At 38.7% G+C, this 18,944-nt stretch overlaps 1 protein-coding gene across 1 annotated transcript in view; it reads right to left on the bottom strand.

Annotated features, from left to right (window-relative positions):
* The window catches only part of SHQ1 (SHQ1, H/ACA ribonucleoprotein assembly factor), a 102,502-nt gene that overhangs the window by 47,051 nt on the left and 36,507 nt on the right, over positions 1-18,944 (bottom strand). The window contains exons 8-9 of the mRNA XM_082697765.1: positions 17,971-18,024; positions 15,032-15,155 (exon numbers count right to left, since the gene is read on the bottom strand). Of these exons, the coding sequence (XP_082553891.1) occupies positions 15,032-15,155; positions 17,971-18,024 (178 nt within the window). The remainder of the gene's footprint in view (positions 1-15,031; positions 15,156-17,970; positions 18,025-18,944) is intronic.

The raw sequence follows: 18,944 nt of genomic DNA, 5'->3' as shown, positions 1-18,944 counted from the left end.
GGAAAATAAGTACATTTAAATCATCCTTTTTCCAACAATGTGTATTGTTACCCCAAGGTCGTACTTGGGTCTCTTTTGTTCCCACTAAATCACCATAGTCGATTATAGCCACAGAGCCAGGAGACTTGTGAGGCACGCAGGTTTTTTTAGTCTCTTTTGTACTGACTGCTCTTTCTCTCAGGTTGTCAACCACTTATCTAACAGCTATCAGCAAAGAAAAAAAACTGGCCTTGCTCCAAGCTGTCACATGGCCAGTGGCCAGAAGCCTTCGGGACTCAAAGCACCTGGCTCCCGTGGGCCTTTATCCGATTGTGCGCTCAGCACATAGCACATAGGTATAAAAAAAGGCCTAAATCAGAGGACATTTTTCCTGCTCAAAGGCACTGGAGGAAAGTGACCGTTTTCAGCCAGTTCACTGCCTGGTCCAAAGCAGGAAAAAAGAAGGTGCCTTGCACAGTAACCACGGTAACTGTTTTCATTACAGCAATGCCCCAACAGGCATCTCCAAGATGCTAAATCTCCAGAGTTAGGGATTCTCCAGATCGACGCAGTCTTTACTTAAGCCAACTGTAACCATGGAAGAAAGGCTTCGGGGACCCAGATCTTTTGTTCACTTATGAAGGCAGTTTAAAATTAGTATCCTGGTATTATAAGTGACAAGCACCATGAATGTATTACCTCATGGAAAATGATTGTACAATAACAACACAGAGAAACATAATGATGACATAAAGAAAAATATGCATGCCGGCAACAAGCAGGTGGGCAGTAAGCAGTATTTAACACATTCTCTGGCTACACCTTCTCCAGCTTTCCTTTAAAGAGAAAGCAAACTGGGGAACGTGGTGGCTCAGTCAGTTAAGCATCTAACTTTTGATCTCAGCTCCCGTCTTGATCTCAGGGTTGTGAGTTCAAGTGCCCACACTGGGTGTCATGCTAGGCATAGAGCCTACTTTAAAAAAAAGAAAGAGGGGTGCCTGGGTGGCTCAGAGGGTTAAGCCTCTGCCTTCGGCTCAGGTCATGATCTCAGGGTCTTGGGATTGAGCCCCACATCGGGCTCTCTGCTCAGCAGGGAGCCTGCTTCCTCCTCTCTCTCTCTGCCTGCCTCTCTGCCTACCTGTGATCTGTCAAATAAATAAAATCTTTAAAAAAAAAAAGAGAGAGTGACAGAAGGAAAACTAATACCACATCTGTCCTGTTCTGGACAGATGTGGCATTTCAGGCTAATAGATCTCAAAACAGAGACAAGACTGAGCTACTGTAAATCAGAATCCACTGGCGATTTGAAATCTTCCTAGCAGGTCAGGTTTGGCTATAATGTCTTACTGACAGACCAGCTGATGGTTGGAAGCACTTAAAAAATAGCTCCCCTCACTAAGAAATGATCAGAATGGTGGATTTTATTTTATTTTATTTTTTGGCCAGCAAAAAGAAAAATAATATAAATTGCTAACTATATAATAAGAGCTAAATTTCTTTTCAAGTTCTGATACATTATAGCTGCCATGTGGCTGTGGTTTTCTGGGTATCTAGTTTTACCCTTTAAAGTTGTGAGCTATGTAAGGCAAAGCACCAAAAGGAGTAAAGGAGAAAGAAGTGGTTATTTAGAATACTTGAAAGAAAGCACTACTTGATCTTTATTTATAAAATCAACTCAAAATAAAAGCCAACACTGCTTTCATTTTAAGATGACAGATATTGGTTAGATTTCTGGGATTCTGATGAGACCACATTATCAGAAGGGATAACTTGAATTACTTCTAACATTAATTTTCATAGATTACTGACCATAAAAATGGAAGGGTAATTGTGTCAAATTAATCAAAATTAAGAGAATCAAAGTCAATACCAGGCCCTGTTAGAAAGTAGCTTAGGGGCGCCTGGGTGGCTCAGTGGGTTAAGCCGCTGCCTTCGGCTCAGGTCATGATCTCAGGGTCCTGGGATCGAGTCCCGCATCGGGCTCTCTGCTCAGCAGGGAGCCTGCTTCCCTCTCTCTCTCTCTCTGCCTGCCTCTCCATCTATTTGTGATCTCTCTCTGTCAAATAAATAAATAAAATCTTTAAAAAAAAAAAAAAAAAAGAAAGTAGCTTAAAGTCAAGTCCCTAACAATTAACACAAACATACATTAAACTCGGCTTTATGAATACTTCTCAAAGTATTTGAGAACAAATATTTCACTGTTTTATTCTCAAATTCCTCATAGGGTTATTTAGGCCATTACATTTCAGAGTTATAATATTAAACACATATGAAGCAGTAAGAGTTGCTATTTTGAGCACAAATTTATGATCCAGTATCCATTTTTGAACATTTTTAGTTATTAGAATTACATACTTTATTATTATAGCCACAAACAAAATTAACAGAAAACAAACATAAACTTTGTAGATGTTCCCTTTGTGTGGAATCCATAACTGCAAGTCCAAACAAACTTTGTAGATGTTCCCTTTGCATGGAATGCATAATCCCAAGTCCAAACCTAATTCACCATCAAGTCTCAAATCAGGCAGTACTGCTTCTAGAAACGGGCTTCCAATGTTCCCTCCAGCTAATTTGGGTTCTTTCACACCCATCTAATATGGGAGTTAGCAGTTACTCACTTGCTCTGCATCAAGTACCTTCCACATTAAATCATTTAACCCCATCAATTAGGTACTTCCTGGTTTCATAAACGAGAAAAGTGAGGTTCAAGGATATGGAGTTGGCCTAGATTACAGCTATGGAGCAATAGTCAGGACTTGAAAATAAGTCCTTCTGCCTCCCAGTCACTATATAATAAATACTGTGTCAATATTTATCACTGGTGTGGCAAACTCCTGGACAGGAAAGAACATGGCAGCTTTTCACCTTTCTTCCCTCATCTAGAACAATGTCTAGCAAACTGTAGGACCCTTTTCAGTAAGGCTGGTTGTTAATATAGTCTGGAGTACATAAAGCATAAGTTCAGAAACACTTGGTCAAATTGCTCAGCTAGTGTCTAGTAATAACACCTATGTGATCTATAGATTTACCTTGTGCCAAGACAAATGTGGAATATCCAATTTGTTTGTGCCTCCTTATTATGTCTATTTCCTGACACGAAAGAATGCAATTATGCCAACTTTCTTACAACACTATACCATCAAAAGTTCAAATAATGGATTTAACCCAAGGCTGCCTTTTGCCTTTCCTGCTCTAGCAATTCCTGCAAGGTTTGCTGGTTCAGAAGGACAGCCTTGACATTAACTCCATTTGCCTTAAAGTCACCTGTCAAAGTAGTGGTTCCTTCAGTCTAGAAATATGTCACAGGATGTCATCAAAACTGCATAATGGTAGCATAATTAATTTCAATTTCTTTTGAAGAGCTAGGCATCTAAATTCAAGACAGAACATTTAAAAAAAAAATAAGATAAACCCACCTATATAGTAAGCACAAAGGTAGAAAGGCTAAGAAACTAAGAGTCATGGAAAACAGCTCTGGAAACAGTTGTAATCTAAACCTAAATTGTGACTGAAAAAAAACTAAACTAAATCTAAATTGTGGAAAGAAAAAAAAAAAAAGAACAGGTTTCTGGGTGGCTCAGTTGGTTAAGCATCCAACTCTTGATGTCAGTTCAGCTCCTGATCTCGGGGTTGTAAATTCAAGCCTCACACTGGGTTCTATGCTGGGTGTGGAGCCTACTTTTAAAAACAATCAATCAGGGACGCCTGGGTGGCTCAGTTGGTTAAGCAGCTGCCTTCGGCTCAGGTCATGATCCCAGCGTCCTGGGATCAAGTCCCACATCGGGCTCCTTGCTCAGCAGGGAGCCTGCTTCTCCCTCTGCCTCTGCCTGCCATTCTGTCTGTCTGTGTTCGCTCTCTCCCCCCCTCTCTCTGATAAATAAATAAAATCTTAAAAAAAAAACAATAAATAAATAAATAAATAAATAAATAAATAAAATCGTGTTTAAAATTTTGTAATTCTACAGGTAAAATTTTACTTCAACTGTTCCACTATGAATACAGACTGTATCTCAATACCTGGTAGCTCAACTTCAAATAAATTTATCTTGATGTTGTTTTAACTGAAACTATGAGACTGTTTTTCCAATAGTTATTACTTAATATTCACAGTTCTGAATCATTCTTTGGATTTAGTTTAGTTTCAAACTGGACAAACTAAAATTGTACATGAAGTCAGAAAGAATATATAGGAGGAAAGACAACTGGATTCCTCAAATGGCTCATAAAAGGAAAAAAATCAACCCAGTCCAACCAGCCTTATGAGTCCCTTCCAGCGCTTTGAAATACTGATGAGGATGCCAAGGGAGAACAACCAGCCCTTTCAAAACCCTCCCTGTATTACAGTGAGTGCACGTTCACTGCTAAATGGTGTGCACATCAATAAAACGAAGTTACGCTTCTTTACATTTTAATCAATGCATAGTAAATATAATTTAGTAAAAATGATTGCATATCCATATCTACATGGAAGTTTATTGTGCATTAAAAGGTTACATGAGAATTTTTTTAAAGATTTTTTTATTTGGGAGAGAGAGAGAGAGCACACAGAGGTAGAGTGGGAGAGAGAAGCAGACTCCCCGCTGAGAGAGAGCCCGATGTGGGGCTCAATCTCAGGACCCTGAGATATGACCTGAGCTGAAGGTAGACGCTTAACCAATTGAGCCACCCAGGTGCCCTAAGAATTTTGATTATGAAATTAAGATCTTAGAATTCTGGTCCCAAATTCTTTTTTTTTTTTTAAGGTTATTTATTTATTTGACAAAGAGATCACAAGTAGGCAGAGAGACAGGCAGAGAGAAAAGGGGGAAGCAGGCTCCCCGCTGAGCAGAGAGCCCAATGCGGGGCTCGATCCCAGGGCCCTGAGACCATGACCTAAGCTGAAGGCAGAGGCTTAACCCACTGAACTGCCTAGGTGCCCCTGGTCCCAATTTCTAAAAGGATAAAGAAAGATCATTAAAAAGTCACATATACATAATCTTTGTGCAGTTCTGGTTAATTTCTCTGCAATGTAAAAATGATAACAAGTGTTCTGTGTGGATACAAGTGTTCTGTGTGGAACAGTTACACAGCCCATGGTCAGTCATGGGGGTCGTGGGTCTGCTTGCTCCTGGTATTTGATACTTAATCTGAATATGTTTCCATGTGTCAAAAGAGGAGAGAATTCTTAAGAACTGCTATGGGAAGGAAATGAGCCAATGACCATGTAAACTTTACAGATGACAAGGGGAAGAAGGACAAGAAGTGAGAAAGGATCAAGGGTCCCAGGTGCTTCTCCCTTGCTACCTGAGAAACATCTGCCCCCATACTTCTTCCTTCTCCACACCACTGCAAGCACTCCTGTTCAGACCATATTACCTGCCCCTAAACTACTTGGCTTCAGGTAAGAATTGTAGTCTCCTCTCTTGTCTGTGCCACTAATCTCACCCCCCTTCAGTGACTCTATCCTCTGTGTTGCTGCTGGATGCATCTGACTTTGTGAGCCCATCACAGACCAACACCATGCTCTGCAGTGGTCCCTCAGTGCATAAGGCCCAGTCTCTTCAGCAAGGCACTGCAGACTCTCCACAATCCTGCCCCAATACACCATTCACACCTCTTCCCCACAGTCCCCCTCCACAACCCAAGCCTTCCAGACAAACTAGAGTACTGGCCATTTCTTGGACCTAGCTCTTACTTTCCTCTACCTGCTTTCCTTACCTTCCACTTTCTCATGGAATACCTTCCTTAATTTCTTTTCTAAGCCCTACACATTCTTTAAGTAGTAACTACAATGAAGCCTCCTTCATTAGGCCAGTGCTGTTTGCTTCTTCCATATCAAGCCCTCCCTTCTACTCAAAAGCACCCTGCTGGTGTCACAAACAGGTATGGTACTAGAATCCTGTGCCTCATCCCCTCTACCCTGACCAGATTCTGGCTGACAAGAGCAACACAGGTAAGTGGAAAGAAAAATAAGGGTTCCACCTTGTTTTTGTTTTTTAAGGTTCCTGGGCATAGTTACTTAGGTAATGCAAGATATGTCCTACCTCCTTCTGCTACTCCTGGAACACACAAGGTTGAGACTCAGCCTCAAGCTGGGACTGAAAGAGCAGAGGTCTGGTGCAAGCCCTCAATGCAGCTGGAAACTGGCAGGGGCAAGAGGGTGTGAGAGAAACCGGCTGGCACTGGGAATGCTTGAGAGTCAAAATGGAAAAACTTAGGGTCCACACAGGTGGACTCGTGCACTCAGCCATGCCATTGCTCTTAGGATTTTAATTATAACCTCTACTTTATTGTTAATTCTTCCACTTTTGAAAAATTTTTTCTTAAAGATCATTGCTTTCTCATTCTTTGCAAATTCCCCAAAATGGCAATGCTACAGATCCACATGGCATCAACAGGCTACAGATGGGGGCATGTATCTCTCCAGCTCACACAGGCCTCATTACTCCCCACTGTCTTAAACCCTGCCATTGTCGCTCCCTCATCCATTTGGAAAAGTAGGCATCTCAGTTCACTTTCCCTAATGCTGAGAGACCCACTCTTATGGCTACCGGCTAGATCAGCTACATTTCACCCTACGGGGAGGAGAGGAAAAAGCTGAAATGATCCCCTTCAACACTGGCCAGTATTTAGGACAGAAGGCAGCAAAAGACCTCTGTTCACTCTTGAAAATCTCTCTTCCAACCTTCTAGATACATATATCTAGAGCAAGGGTAGACACATTTTTTTCTGTAAAGATCCAGAGAATATGTATTTCGGCCTGCAGACTACATAATACGATTCAACTGCTCAACTCAGTCATCATATCCCAAAAGTAGCCATAAACAATATGTAAGTGAACTAGCATGAATGTAATCCAATAAAGCTTTATTTGTGGGCATTAAAATCTGAATTTCATATAATTTACATTGTGTCATCAAACACTATTTTGATTTTTTTTGTTCAACATTTAAAGATGTAAAAAGCATTTTTGGCTCAGAGGTCATACCAGATGCATTTGGATTTGGCCTGTGAGTCCAGTTATTTTCCTAAGGGACTTCCTCCTTTGTATCTTATATTCATATTTTGAATCTTTCCTTTGTCTTACCATTACTGTTATATAATAAACTCCTTAAAAGCTAAAGCCAACTCATATATATTCCTATAACTCTTTGCTGATTCTTTTATGATACCCGCACAGAAAAGGAATTTGATTTATGTATGTTGCATAAATGTCTCCAGCTTGTGATTTTTCAGTATTAATTCCTATTTAAAGGAACTCTAAATTGCAAGAATATAATTCTTCCATGTTTTCCAGATAATGTATGAAGTACTATTCAATGAACTTCATCCAGGACCTTCACTACTACTCTGCAACGGGACCTAGATTCATTACGGTCAAATAAAACTTTTCCTCTTTTTTCTCCCAAATTTATCTTAAATATATACAATTTTCTGCCTTTATCCCCTTAAGTAAAAAGTAAACTTAAAGTTACTTCCTTAAAAATTCAGATCAGTAAAAACAATCTCAAAACTGACTTTAGATTTATTAAATGAGGCACTAACTATAGAAAAAAAATATTTGAGCCATAGTATCAAACCACATAGCTAATCTGGTTTTCCAGATTGCTGTGCTCCAAAACTGCAGAAATTAACAAAACTTATCTTAAATAGTATTGGAAATGTAATGCACATTTCAAATGACTATCTGTGAGTAAATATTTGAGATCAGCTGAATTTGAGCTATACCCACCAATAAGCATTACTATGTAACTCAAATTTCCAAAGAATACTAACACAAATATTTCAAGTAATTTTTTTTGGTAGCAGAATAACCACAGGCTCTTAATCACCTCTGGCAATTAAAAGGCAATTTATTATTTGTAAACTATACAGGAAATGCTGCCCCCTACAGAGTATCTTAAAAGAACAAAGAATGTTTTATACAAATGTAACCCAGAAATTACCGTGAGAGCAACTTTTTAAAATTCTAGTGGTTCACAGGATTATTAGAGGAAAAAGGAATTCTATGGGGATGACTGAAATTTCATTTTCCTCACCTTAATGTTTATGCTCATATACAATATCCTTCTATACAGGAGTGTATGTATAAATCCACAAAGGTCCAATGACAAATAATACAGATAAATAGAAAGAAGCTGACAATTTAAGAAACTGTAAAACAGATTTTGGGTCTGAGGAAAAGAACAGAGTACAAGGAATTTACTTTGCCACATGGCAGGACAATTCAGGAAGAGAGAAGCCAAGGACTGGCTCAGTCATGACCACACGGCAGAGCCCTGTCCTCCTCTTACTCACTTCAGTTGCAGCGCACATGCTCTGGGGCTCGGAAGCCCTCCTTTCCTGGAGAAGCTGGGATATAAGTGGCTAGCAGAAACAGGCACAAATGGCACTTCAATATTTTATTTGAATTCCGTGCTATTTAAATTTCCTGAAAGCACTAGGATTGCTCCCTTCTTAGAAACATTTTAACTGCAATGGGGAATTGACTAGGAAATAAAAAGCTCAAGAACAATTCTGGACAGGAAGAGAATAGAGAGTAAGAATTTCCTCCTAAATAGGGAGCAGAGAATTAAAGGATAATAACAAAGAAGTAGAGAAATTCTGGGAAACCAGTTAAGACACATAGGAAAGGGAACTAGATATAGAGGCTGTAGGGTAGGTCTCAGGATCAGAGTCTATCTACTCGAAATTGTCATTGATGAAACCACACTGTTCCATGAACTTCTTCAGGCTGTTCACTCATAGTATTTAGAATACATCCCCCTACCCTCCTGTGCCAGAATACCACTCATCCTTCAAGTCCCAATTCAAATCTCATGCCTTCAATGAAGCTTTCTCGAATTCCTGGTGAAATAGCACCTCTCCTTTTCTGAACTACTTTGTCCACATTTCGCATATGGTACTCACCATTTTCTACTAGGTATTTTGTTTTTGACGAATATCTTAGCTCCCCTATGAGCAGAGTACACAAGTCTAATCGTTCTTTGCATAGCTCTCTTATTTACGGGTACTCTGCACATAATAAATCATGTTTTAGTGGGTACTGACAAAACACCACCGAATGGATAAATACATGAACTCGTCAACCAACTAACAAGTACTTTAGAATGACAGGAAACTGGAGTAGGAACTGGGAATCAAGAGTCAAAACAGCCGAGCCTCCCCTCTGTATGAGGTTACATGTTTGAAATGACAACTTGAAGGCTAGTCCATTACCTTAACTTTATAGTTTCATCCCATGTATTTCTCCTCTGAACTTCTAACAAATGCAATTAAAAAATATATATATATACACATATGTACACATGTATATTTATATATATATAACTATTATATAATTGCACACCCCCACATGAGAATTTAAGCTGAGTTGCACCTCTCCTGTTCACGAGTATACCTCCAGACCCAGCTTGGCACCTTGACACAGTAAGCACTCAACGTTGGTGAATAACTTGAAAAATAATTTTTCATAATGTATTTAAAGAGTAAAAATTAGATGGTCTAACAGTTCTTTAAAATGTCCATAATAGGGAACTCATAAAAATTAAATACAGATGGAGCACCTGGGTTGCTCAGTTGATTGAGCATCCGACTCTTGATTTCAGCTCAGGTCAGGATCTCAGGATTGTGAGGTTGAACCTCATATTGGACTCTGTGCTGGGGGTGGAGCCTGCTTGAGATTCTCTCCCTCTGGCCCCCTCAGCCCCTCTCCAACTTCCCCCAACCCTCTCTAGTGCAGGAGATCACATACTCTCTCTCTTAAAAACAAATAAACAACTAAATACAGATAAATATCAACACTGGAAAATCTTAGTGATTTCATGTTTCAGTTTTCAAATTGAGGGTAATTTCTATAAGTCAATACAAATAACGTGCTAGGAGCACCTGGGTAGCTCAGTGGATTAAAGCCTCTGCCTTCGGCTCAGGTCATGATCTCAGGGTCCTGGAATTGTGCCCCACATTGGGCTCTCTGCTCAGTGGGGAGCCTATTTCCCCTCTCTCTCTCTCTCTCTCTCTCTCTGTCAAATAAATAAAATCTTAAAAAAAATAATAACTTGCTAAACTGACTTTAGGCTAAACAGAATTCAAATACTAAAAACCAATTCATCTCCAAGGTTGCATGAGAACTCAGAATTCACACAACACACCTGCCATATCCCTAATTCCTGGACAATTATTTTTCTTAAAGAAAAGGAGCACCCTTGTGCTATGGCTCTTCTTGTCTTCCACACTGACTGTGCTATATCTATCTACAGCAAGTAGACAGATATATCAAGTAAGACAGTCATTTCTAAAAAACTGATTATTAAGCCCAATAAAGTCTAATATGTAAGCAATATTAATGATATGATACAAACCCAGCCTTTAGTTGGTAACAAGAATTAATATTGTGAAGGCTATTCCTTGGGTTACAGCCTGTCATGCAGCTTCTAGTCATCAGACCCCAAACGTTTATAGAAAGGTAGATTTCTGTTAGCCTTAAAAACAAAACAGAACCCAGAGCACCTGGTTGGCTCTTGTCAGTAGGGCATGGGACTCTTGATCTCTAGGGGTTTGAGATTGAACCCGTGTTGGGCAGACAGACTACTTAAAAATAAGATCTTTGAAAAATAAAACAAAACAAAAAACACAGAATCAAAAAAACTTATTTCAAGCATGTGTTTTCATTAGCCAAAAAAAAAAAAAAAAAAAAATTATACAACTGTCTGAACAAGAATTACAATGTTTTCCACAAAATGATGAATAAACTTAAAATACTGAATTATAGTGGTTAAGAGCCCACACTTTAAAAAAACAAAAAAACTTTTTATGAAGCAGAATCATGTGCAAAAAGAGACCACAAGATGGTGAAGTGCCATCTATGTGTCACCCATCTTCAAGGAGGTACCAAGGTGTGGTCAACCTTGTTTCACCTTCACCTTGCCCATTTACCCCCAAACTTCCGTGGATTACTCCAAAATAAACTCCTGGCTTCATATAATTTCATTTATAACCATTTCAACACTTCAAAAGCTACAAACTTTGAGTCAAACAGATCTGGCATCAAATCCAGGCTCTACCAACTAATGGCTTTGTGACCCTGGGCAAGTGACTGAACTTCTCAAGCCTGTCTTCTACCTACAAAACCGGGAAAGTAATCCTAACTTCACAAGATTAGAGTATGCACGGGACAAAATGAGATAAGGTATCTGAAGAATGGAGACCAGCGCTGGCCCACAGGAAATCGTGAATGTGGGAGCTGTGGTGATTATGACTGTACTAGCAAAGTAAGAAAGGACTCTTGGGGCCTTGTTTCCAATGAGCTCTACAAAGGACAAAGCAAATAACAAGCATATGCATATTTTAAGAAAAGACGCCAACCTCTCTATGTTAAACTTACAGAGACCAACAAAAATCTGATGATTTATGACCCCCTCAGCCTAACACTGACCTCTAGGGATTTAAGCAAAAGAGGTCCAGAAGAGCTCTTTGGATAAAACTGTAGTGCTATGGGGTTTCAACCACCCTGGGCAGGCGGGAAGGGGTGGTGGCGCAGGGAGAGCTACTTTCCTGTTACCCTAAACCAAAAGAAAGGGAGTTTTAAGTGGTGCCCATAGAAAGTATAAGCAACCACCCCTAGAAATTGTAGGGTACAGAGACTAGTGTCTGAGCCACACCTGATAAAAGCTCCCCATCAAGAAGCAGGAAGGCCCACTCTGGAAGCAAGCAGTATTTCCTACAAAAGCCAAGTGGGCCCCCCCCCCCCTCTCCCCAGGGCTGGCTTCCCAACCTGAGGCAGGCCCGAGATGGGGAAAGGAGGATTTACTTTTTTAATCAAGTTCAAAGGGGACATTTTAAGTACTTAAAAGAGACTCTTATAATTTAAAGTGATATAAAAATTTACAGAATATCTATTATATAAGACAGGTAGGTGTGTATGTGGTATGATTTTATAGGATATATATTCCATCCAGAAACAATAAAAGAACAGACAGAATGAGTTCAAAAAGAGAACTGAGAGAAAAAACAAAGTTGTTTCCCATGATGTTCAGCACCTTCAATATAATAGTTGCATTATATGTTCAAAAGCTGAGCAATAGCAGAGTGAGGAATGCCATCATAAAGAAAAATTAAATGCAGATATCAGTAGGAATAATAAACTGTATGAAGTATATAATCAAATATTAAACTATGTCACTTCTTTTTTTTTTTAAAGATTTTTTTTATTTATTTGACAGAGAGAGAAATCACAAGTAGGCAGAGAGGCAGGCAGAGAGAAAGGGAGGAAGCAGGCTCCCTGCGGAGCAGAGAGCCCGAGGTGGGACTCGATCCCTGGACGCTGGGATCATGACCTGAGCTGAAGGCAGAGGCTTTAACCCACTGAGCCACCTATGCGCCCCTAAATTATGTCACTTCAAAACAGAGAAAAATTTCAAGACATATTAGAAAAGCTGCTATTTTTATCTCTTTTTTCATTTATTGTCAGTGAGTACCACAGCTAAGCAATGCTTCCATCAAGGACTCTACCCGCTTCTTCCTGAAAGAATGGAACTAGGGGGAGAAAGTGAGAGGTGCTCAAAACATGAGACAGAGAAAAGGGAGGATGATCATGAGGCCCAAGATCACTGTCCAGGGGCAGAAACTCCATGCACAAGGTACTGTGTTAAGCACTAGAACAGTACTTAAAGGGGTAAAGCAGGTTTTCTGCCCTTAAAGGAATTTGGATTAGACATGTAGCAACAGCGAGAGATCAATGTACAGTCTTTAGGAAGTGGGGAAGAGGAGGGAGAAGAAACACAACATTGAGAATAGCCCAGGGCCCACAAAAGAATTCTTGCGAAGGCTACTGTGAAGTCAGGAAAAGTAAATTCATGGTTCTTTTAAAAACTCAAAACTTAAAAAAAAAATGAAATAAAAACTTAGACCTTAGTCAACCCATTATAATGAAATATTCTACAGATTCTGAAGACTTGCTACACTGGTTTTGAGAGCTCATTCCAGTTAAGATCAATATTTCTTAAGGGGGAGAGTTATTCGTTACTTTCAAACAATGGAAGCACTAAACTGACCTAATAAAAAGTGTGATCGCCGTGACTGCATTTGGAATTATAAGCAGGCACGATTTCATTCTTGGAAAATATTAAATGCCACAGAAGAGCTCCCCCTGCTTCGATTATGGAGTATCCAAACAAACGAGATTCTTCAATGGCAATAATGACACCCTTGTGCCATCCACCTGTACAAACACAGGTTACAACCCTCATCTAGAGTTGTCCTCCCCATAGCTGAAGGTGTGAATTCTAGACAACTCAGCTCTGTTTCAGCACTAACCACGACCCAAATTAGCCACAGAACATGCTGTGTACCATTAACAGAGGTTTAAGATGCATTTTCAACAGACAGACCTCCAGTGTGTTACCTAAGGTTTCCTGGAGCTCTCAAGACACAGCGGATAAGATGGTTTCTTGTCAGACTGACAATGATGAAAATATCTCAATTTCAATTCTCACCTACAAAAACTCACCTACAAAAACTGTCTGAATAATTGATTACCATGTAAGTCAATGCAATCAAATTTATTTCTGGTTATGCAATCACAGAACTGATTACTTTTCAAATAAAAGTCCAAAGAACTAGATTATTTCCCAGAATAAAAAGTAGCAACCATGTGAGTGTGCACAAGCTTGCATACACACTCATGAACACACACACAGACATGGGGGTTTTGCCAGTTTTCCATCTGAAAACCATGATGTAACAGGATAATCGCAAACTCATTCTCATTGTTTAAACCTATGAATAATGCACAGATCATCTAACATGACTTAAATAAGAAATTAATTATGGTGACACATAACTCTAGTTCAACAACTAGTCATTTATAGTAGGTTGATGTTTCAAGGTAATTTTTTGCAATTCAAGAAATATCTTAGAAGGCAAGAGGAAATAACATGAGAAAACACAAAGCAGTTTCTTTCCCATCATAAGTTAATAAGATCAGTTTTTCAAAGGTAGTAGCTCTACAATCTTTAGAACAACTATCCTAAAACAGAGCTAACCTAATCCAAGTGGGTTAATAAAAGGGTAACTTTCATTTAACTATAATTCATTTTTAGAATTATTATCTACCTTAAAAGAATCTATTTCAAACATGACTTTTCCCCCCAGGATAAGAAGGCGATAGATTACACAAAAGTCAAATAAAAACAGAGGTATACCTTTAAGAGGGACAAAACATTAGAGATGGGATTCTTCCTTTTAAGCCAATGATGTCACCTGGGTGGTAAAGGGAAAAGCTTCCTTACTTTCCTCTTCTTACTCTAAAGTCTGAAAACCTCAGAAGCACCTTTATCTAAGGACAAAGGAATGACCAAACCTCCCCAAGGAATATAAGAGACAACCAAAAAGGATGGAAAGCAACTTCTAAATAAATGTGCCTGAAATAATCCATACAAATGGATGCTACCTTCAAAGTCATTACCTTGGAAATTATATACTTAAACCAGTGATGCTGTTACAGTCACTCTGGAATATGTTTCAGACTCAAAATTCTCCATTTTCTTAAAACTAGCAAATATTTGTCTTTTCAACTTAGATTTGGCAATAGTCAAAAGTCCTCAGAGTAGCTGTGCTTTTCTTTGGAAAGCTTTTCCTGACTTCCCAAGTCCAGGAAGTTCTGGGCCCCTGCCTAATGATCACTATGTCCCCCAGCAGAGCTCTTTTCACTCTATAATGAAATTGGTTGTCAACAGTCCCCCTAGGAAAACTCTAAACTGCACAGTCCTAATATAGTGCCCAGAAAATTGCAGGCACCAAAAACTGAATGATGCAATCTACTATCACACAAAATGGTGTGGAATACTGTGTGTTTCTCATCCACTGACCCGTCCAACATCTCTCAGGAAAGAGTACCACACTTCACTGTGATTGTATACCTGGAGAGAACTATTATTTTATATACCTGGGAGGAGAAGTGATTGAATGTGATGATTTTCACTGCTCATTTATGCTTAGAAAAGCAAAAACGACATCGTCACAAACTAGTAACTTTTCCACTCTCGAATCTGCAGGCATCAGATTATCTTACCTAGTTGCAAGATCATTATAGTGTCTCTGTAGGCCTTCATCACCAACTTGAAGTGGCGATAAAGTGGGTAGCACAAAACTCGCCTTCCAAAAGATACCAGGATTTCATGAACATTAGTCCAAGTCTGTGAAGTAGAGTTTAAATAAGTAATCATTTCCATATTACATAAACAAAAGGACACAACGAAATACGAAACTACTCTCAATTAAAAACTCTTAAGTTTAGATCATCATGAAGCCATGCAAGACAGAAATACAAAACCATGAAATGAGATTCTTTTTATATACCTTACAATAAAATACTTAATTGAAGTCTTTGTAATTTCTCATACTTTATCAAGGTATCACAAATGCTCCTCAAAAATCACATATGCAGCAGGAAAGTTCTAAAAAGTCTTTTAAGAATTACAAATATGAATCTAAAACACATGGCACTAACAAAATGCAGATGCACATAAAAGACATTGTTAAATGATGTATGTTTCATGTTTTTGTCCTCTAGGACCATTCAAGATAGTGTAGATGAAAGATGTGGAACTCATCAGCAAAGTATGTTCACGGTCTCCCTCTTCTTCTTCTTCTTTTTTTTTCTTTTTTTTTTTGGTGCTTTGGGCATGAGTAATACATGGTAAATACATGGCAGACAGAAATCACAAGTAGGTGGGGTGGGGGGAGGAGCAGGCTCCCCACTGAGCAGACAGCCCAATGCAGGGCTTGATCCCAGGACCCTAAGATCATGACCTGAGACGAAGGCCAGAAGCTTAACCCACTGAGTCACCAAAGCGCCTTGAAAAAAAAGTGTTTTATCTTAAAAAGTATCAAACAGATGGGGCGCCTGGGTGGCTCAGTGGGTTAAGCCACTGCCTTCGGCTCAGGTCATGATCTCAGGGTCCTGGGATCAAGTCCCGCATCGGGCTCTCTGCTCAGCAGGGAGCCTGCTTCCCTCTCTCTCTCTCTACCTGCCTCTCCATCTACTTGTGATTTCTCTCTGTCAAATAAATAAATAAAACCTTTAAAAAAAAAAAAGTATCAAACAGTAACCACCAGCAACCCAAAACTTACTGACACCACTAGACAAAGGCAGTTTTGTGCAAAATTGTTTAACTGGATTTTGATTAAAACTGTATCAAAAAAATGTAACCTACATATAAAACTTAGAATATAAAAAGTAAAACTAAGGATGGGGCACCTGGGTGGCTCAGTGGGTTAAGCCTCTGCCTTCGGCTCAGGTCATGATCCCAGGGTCCTGGGATCGAGCCCCACATCAGGCTCTCTGCGCTGCAGGGAGCCTGCTTCCTCCTCTCTCTCTGCCTGCCTCTCTGCCTACTTGTGATCTCTGTCAGATAAATAAAGAAAAAATCTTAAAAAAAAAAAAAAAAGTAAAACTAAGGAAGCAAAAGAATTTCCATGTGTATTAATCCTTAATGAGTGAGAGTTCTGATTAAGAATACCGAGTATCTGACAAAAAACAGTTTATATCTAAAAAGAATTACAAACTTTCTAAAAATTCTGCCAAAAATAACTCTTAACATTTCTGGCAATTCTAAGTTATCTCAAAAACAAGAAAAATTTCAAAGTAAAATCATAAGTGGGTGAATTTACTCATGCAGCCTTTCATAACTTCAACTACAAAATTACTTAGTCACCAACTACTTTGTTTTCAACCTAAGTAACCAATGCAATCATCACAAAAACTGGTTTCTCCATTTGATGCTGATCATGGCAATAAGGAGAACTCAAGTCAAGTCTAGAGAGCAGTGCTCCTCCATCTTTAAGATGCATACGAATCCCTGGAGACCTTGCTACAGTTTCTGCTTCAGTGGGTCTGGACTGAGATTCTGTCTTTCTAACCAGCTCCCAGCGGAGGATGCTGGTCTAGTAGCTGGTTCATGGATCATTCTTTGGAGGAGCAAAATTCTCTGACAAAGGTGAATGTCTCAATTCCTTTTGACATCTTATCCATCATTTGAACAAAGTGTTGCCATGAAACAACCTTGATTTAAAACTTAACAATCTATTGTATCTAGGATTTAAACTTAAAAAAAAAACCAAAACCAAAACCTAGTTGATTTAATTGATGCAATTATCAGCTATTTAAACTGACACTTTTTTTTAATGCTAGTTTTTTTTTGTTTCTTTCTCTTTCTTTCTTAGTAATCTCTACCCAACGCGGGGCTTGAACAGATGACTGCAAGATGAGGAGTCACGTGCTCCACTGAATGAGCTAGCCAGGTGCCCCTAATATGACACATTCTTCAAGTTTCTACTTTTAATTATGGTTTTGATGTTGAACAATTCGTTAAGAGCTAGTAAATTTTAAAATAGCATCCTTTGATAAAACTTACACAAGTATTTTCTAGGAAACAGATATAAAAACAATGACTACTATAATAAAAGGATTATCAGCTCTGACCATATTAACTGTAGGGCCTATGATAAGTTTAACTTACATGATCTGAGTTTCCTCATCTGTGAAACAGCAATAATATTTATCTCACAGACTTATCGGAAGGAACAGGGGAGATAATATATATAAAACGCTTAACACGGTCCTTGATGGTCAGGAAATGGCAGCTAATAGAATTATGACTTAGGTTTGCTGCCCAATTTTGAGCTCTGAGCCCCAATATATGCCAACTTACAAATATGCTCTAACTCCACCCTAACTGTTCTCCTCAACATACCATGTGTGGTTTTTCCTCCAAAATGTGCTCTCCTTCTCCCAAATTCCGCAACATCTTATCTAGCTTCATTCGTATACTATGATTAGCATTAGAGTTACAAATGCAATGAGAATGTTACTAAAAGATGGAAAAAAAATTGCATAATAAAGTTTCCACTTTCAAAAAGTCAAGGAATTCCTTGAATTACCCAAAATGAATGGTAACAGAAAAATAACTTTTAAAACAAAATCTAAAAAATTGTGACTGAAAATCATACCTCGAACCAGCACAGTGTGGGACTCAGTTTTCTAATATTCCATGCAGATTCAACCTTTATTTGTTTTGGAGAAAAGAATACTGTCAATTCAGAGGTAAAGTCATTCCAAAATAAAGCAAATATACCCATTTATTCAACTAGTATCTCAGTAGCATTGACATACAGGAGAACTAAGAAGCACCCATGACTGAGGAAAAAATAATTGCTTTGCAGAAGCTATCAAAGGCAAGTTTCTGCCTACTTTCCTTGGGATTTCACAAAGTAAAGCTCTTCCACTGATAAGAGCACCAGAACATAAGAGCAAATAAGCAGAGGCTTTGAAACTAAAAATTAAAGCAAAGCGATGCTTCCTCAATTTCTGTCCTTCTCAACTAAGTTACTTGCCTCCCAAACATTCTAATCTGCCAAAGGACTCAAAGATAATGTTGAAGTGCTGACTGTGACACTTAAAAAGCTGCTCAAGAATTTGGCCTTTCAGAAAATGCTTGTGAGAGAATAAGCACATTCTAGAGGTCTTAAAGTTGCAAGACTTCATGATGTCAAATATGTGAAGAATCAAAAATAGTAAATTTCATTGAGCATAACTAAATGCTCTCACTCATCTTCTTCAGCAATAATGTGAAGTACTTTCTTTGTCAAAGAAAATATTTTCCCCAATTACAGTATCCTTAAAAGATGAGTGGAAACAAAAATCATTTTCAGCAATATTATACTCCTGATACACTCATTAATATTCATTTTTGAGTCAAATGCAAATCTCAAGAGTCACCTTTGAAATTTTCAGAATCATAACAAGAGAAAATTTGGCACATATCAAATTATAATTCTAATACTATGCTAACGCTATGATGTTGAGAAAAGCAGATTAAATAATATGCATCATGACCCAATTTAAATACACATACACACAAGTACACAATGAAAGACTGGAAAAGATGTATCCCCTCTTAACACTAGCTATTTCTGATTGGCTG

The sequence above is a fragment of the Mustela nivalis genome (assembly GCF_964662115.1).
Source record: "Mustela nivalis genome assembly, chromosome: 1".
NCBI classification, from domain to species: domain Eukaryota; kingdom Metazoa; phylum Chordata; class Mammalia; order Carnivora; family Mustelidae; genus Mustela; species Mustela nivalis.
This window is presented reverse-complemented; position numbering and strand designations above follow the sequence as displayed.